This window comes from Orycteropus afer, unplaced genomic scaffold, assembly GCF_000298275.1.
Source record: "Orycteropus afer afer isolate SDZICR_OR568_19922 unplaced genomic scaffold, OryAfe1.0 scaffold00529, whole genome shotgun sequence".
Taxonomy (NCBI): Eukaryota; Metazoa; Chordata; class Mammalia; order Tubulidentata; family Orycteropodidae; genus Orycteropus; species Orycteropus afer.
In genome coordinates this window covers 1,193,771-1,198,203 of record NW_006922116.1, presented here as the reverse complement: position 1 = coordinate 1,198,203, position 4,433 = coordinate 1,193,771, and the positions used below count along the sequence as shown (strand labels likewise).

The following is a 4,433-nucleotide window of genomic DNA, read 5'->3' as shown; positions in this document are numbered from 1 at the left end:
GTTTTTTTTTTTTTTTTGGTTTTATAAAATGCGTGACAAAAGAGGCATTGAATAAAAGGTAGCCTTGTTAGTATTAGTTTCAGAAAAAGAGAGATCCTAGAATTTAGGTTTCATAAATTGAACTGCCAAAAGTGGTTGAATACAAAAGTGGGTCCCATATGTATTTAGCAGGACCTCTGGTAGCATAGTGGTAAAGCATTTGGCTGCTAACCAGAAGGTTGGTGGCTCAAACTTACCAGCCTCCCTGAGGGAAAGATATGAGGCAGTCTGCTTCCATAAAAATTTATAGCCTTTGAAATCCTACGGTGCACTTCTACTATGTCCTAAAGGGTCTCTACGAGTCAGAATCAACTCGATGACAGTGGGTTTAGATTTTATATGTATTTAATAGGGGAGAAGAAATTAATTCATAGCTTATCATCACAAACGCGTGCCTTGAACTTCTGAAGTGTATGAGGATACGAAAAATGAGCAATGGAATGCATTGCCCTACTCACAAATGCTTCTAAAAAACATTCTGAAAAACAATAATTAAGTACAGCATACTTGATTGTGGCAATTTAGCTCTGTTACCTGATGTAAGGAAATTTGAAGGCTAACACTTGCTCCAAAAAATGCACACTAAAGCTGCTATGGGAGCTCTGGTAGGGTAGTGCCTAAGGCACTTGACTGCTAACCAGAAGGCTGGTGGTTCAAACTCACTAGCTACTCCTCAGAAGGAAGATTGGGCAATCTACTTCCGTAGAGAAACCCAAGGAGGGGTCACTATAAGTCAAATTGATTCAAGAGCAGTGAGGCTTTTTTTAAAGCTACTATAAATGTCTACACAAATTCAGATGGTAAGATTTAGTACCTTTAAAATCCTCTTTTAAATTTTGGTTCTATTTTAATATGAAGTTCCAAAAAGCTTATCATTCTTCTCTGCAAATGAGGGCAACTTAGATTTTTTCAGCCATGTGAGACTTAACTAGTTTTGAAGTAAAATAAATACTTTCCTTGCCAGAAACAGAAAAGACAATGGAAGAAATGAAGGGCAGTGATATCCTGAGGTGGAGGGAAAGATCTACTAAAGCCACCTCTAAACCATCTCACAAGTCCCTGTGTGGCATAAAAGTTTAAAGGCTCAGCTGCTAACCCAAAAGTTGGAGGTATGAGCTCACTCAGACCTATCCTGAAGACGGGCATGGTGATCTACTTCTGAAAATGCAGCCATTGAAAGCCCTATGGTGCACAGTTCTACTTTGACACATATGGGGTCACCATGAGTTGGATTTGACTCCAGGTCAACTGGTTTAGTTTTTGGTTTTTCAAAACTGTCTCACAGAAAAATAATTTCCCATCTTTGCCACTTTTCCGATGAAGCAGATAGGACTGTTAATTGATCTGAGTTTCAAAGGTTTAAATAAAAGTATCAACAGACAACTCTGCTCAGTATTATACAGGTTGAATCCTAACAAATTGAGGAACATGCTTCTTTAGTAACTCTTCAGGTAACTAGTATATTTTTCACTGTCCACATTACATGGAGATTTTAACGTTCTTTGTGCTGTCATGAGATGTGATGATAAGAACTTGTTTACTTGGTAAAGCATTCAATTTCTCACATAGAGTAAAGCAGTAAGAACATGGTTTTGGAATCAGATGATATGGGATCAAGTACCAGCTCTGCTGTTCTCCAACTGGGACATTAGTTAAATTGACTAATCTCAAGGGTGCTGGTTTGCAAAACGGGGGATGTAAATAGTACTTACCTCATAGGGTAGGGAGGATTAATGAGATAATACAAGTAGGGCAACATCTAGAAAATGAGCATGCAAAAATTGTAGCTGCTATTGTTGTTATTATCATTCACAAGTATATTTCTCAATCATGTCTCAAGTAAATGTTAATGAGGGTGAGGCCAGAAGTTTAAGTTTCCAACTAGCTCAAAGGCCACTGAAATGCCTGCCTCAGTGATAGAAACTCAACTTAAATGGTAGGAAAATTTGTTGGAAAACAACTTGGCATATGGGTACCATTGGCATATGGGCACCAACTCCCTTCCTAATCAGTGAATAGTCATTTATATTTCATTCTCTTTTATTTCCCTTTTTCTTTCTCTCTTTTTCTGTTGGCGTTCTGTATTCCAGTTTCTTGCAATAAACAACAAAATCGAAATCACTACTTTAAATAGCTTTGGCTCAAATAGCTCACACTTATAAAAATCTGTAACAAGTTTTTCCTGTGGGCAATGAAAGGAATTTCATTGGATGGAATTATTCATGAAACTTGGGAACAAACAGTTTTTGAAGTGACCTCTGTATCAGCAAATCTATTGAGCCGTCAGTTCAATAACATAGAGAACATTACTAGGCCAAGATTAGGCTGAATTTCTCAAAGGAGCACAAGCTGTTATAGAAATGAGAGGTCCAGGCCATTCTCTTTGTATCTTGATATCTGGAGTTATTCAAAAGTATGCCATTTAACTCCAGTGCTGCAGGACATGCCTTTGTTTGAAGCTTGGGTCAAGGAGGAAGAAGTGAGAATGTAAAATTAGCTTAAAAGAACACAGAAATCCTTTCAAGCCAAGAAATTAAGTTTCTCTTCCTATCCTAATGGAAGAAAGCACACATTATCTTTCCAGTGGTAGCGTTGCCAATGTTATATATCTTTAGGAAGGAAAGAGGTACATTCTTCTTTCCTAAAGATGGAGAGCATGTCTACGAGGTACTGAAAAGCAGGTTGCTGGTTCCTAAAATTTGAAACTAGCTCTTATAATTTCTCATAATCATTATTAAAAGCCCTCTTATGGGTGAAAATAAATAAATAAATACATTTTAGAAGTGAGTTTCCACAATGGGGGTTCATTTTTTTAGATGTCAGTGGGTGGAAAGTTCAGAGTTTGCTAGAAGCTCCATCTGCACACTGCTTGGCAACCTAGGCAACAGTGAACCAGGGAATTTAGGAACCTAGAGGTTTAAATTTGTGAGCTGGCCTTTAAAAGTCAGGTGATAGCCCAATAATTTATATAAAGCCATAACATTAGGTGCCATCGAGTTGGCTCCGACTCATAGCGACCCTTTGTACAACAGAACGAAACTGCCTGGTCCTGCACCATCCTCACAATCCTTGCTGTGCTTGAGCCCATCATCTCAGCCACTGTGTTACTCCATCTCATTGAAGGTCTTCCTCTTTTTCTCTGACCCTCTACTTTACTGAGCATATCCTTCTCCAAGGACCAGTCCCTTCTGACAACATGACCAAAGTAAGTGACATGAAGTCTGGCTATTATCACTTCTAAGGAGCATTCCGGCTGCACTTCTTCCAGACAGATTTCTTCATTCTTCTGGCAGTTCGTAGTATTTTCAGTATTCTTCACCAACACCACAATTCAAAGGCATCAACACTTCTTCAGTCTCCCTCATTCATTGTCGAGCTTTCACATGCATATGAGGTGACTGAAAATTGCCACCTTAGTTAGACAATTTAAAAATTGGTGAAGCTTTGCTATGCTTTTGAAATGAAGATTAAAAATCATTGATAACCACTCCATTCTATTCTTTAATTTCATTGCTAAGTGGTTTCTAGATAGAGGTTTTTGCTGTAAATGGTTCATAAATCTAGTAATAGTGGCTTTAGATTTTTACCAGATGGCTGAAAGTAAAAACCATACAAGCAAACTACATAACTTACACCCACATCTACAAAAAAAAGCTGTACCTTTGCATGTTTCTTCTTTAAAGAGGTTAGCTCCTTCTGTTGCTTCTTTAAATGCTTCAAGTAAGCCTGTGGAAAAACAAAGATGTCCAAAAATAAATGTTTTATAGCTATAATACAAGAGTGATTGCAAAAGGGCCAAGAAATTTTACCTTCATCTGCTTTAAATCTTCTATCCTTACTTGTGGGATAAGTTCAATACCTAAAAAAAAAAAAAAAAGAAAAAGAAAAAATTAAGTCACTGTGTAGATTAAAAAATAGAGAGAATAACTGATAATGTAAAAATCAGCCTTGAAATCTCATCTAAAGTCTTTGAAGCAGCTTTACATGCCATGTTATGGATATAAACATCTTAATCTCCTACTACAAGCCAATTAACTAGACAATTGAAATGTTTATTGCCTTAGGTGGGGTTCTCTAGAATGGAACCTGAGGCAGGGATTTGGGTACAGCAGATTTATTGAGGCAGGGGTCTCAAGATAACCTGTAAAGAAGTGAGAGAAAGCATGACCGGAAAAGGGAAAACAGTAGGGTTTCCAGCCTCTGCCTAATCCCCTCGGGAGTTCTTATGGCATCCAGGGTTGTTCTACCTTGAGGTAAGAAGCTGGATTTTGTAACGCCATACAGGAGCTCTGGTGGCATAGTGCCTAAGGCACTTGACTGCTAACCAGAAGGCTGGTGATTCAAACCCACCAGCCACTCCTCGGAAGGAAGGTTGGGCAATCCTACTTCCGTAG

General features: G+C 38.2%; 1 protein-coding gene across 1 annotated transcript in view; it reads right to left on the bottom strand.

Annotated features, from left to right (window-relative positions):
* PLCB4 (phospholipase C beta 4) overlaps positions 1 to 4,433 on the bottom strand; it is a 295,192-nt gene that overhangs the window by 51,402 nt on the left and 239,357 nt on the right. Inside the window, exons 29-30 of the mRNA XM_042782935.1 lie at positions 3,849 to 3,898; positions 3,700 to 3,765 (exon numbers count right to left, since the gene is read on the bottom strand). Of these exons, the coding sequence (XP_042638869.1) occupies positions 3,700 to 3,765; positions 3,849 to 3,898 (116 nt within the window). The remainder of the gene's footprint in view (positions 1 to 3,699; positions 3,766 to 3,848; positions 3,899 to 4,433) is intronic.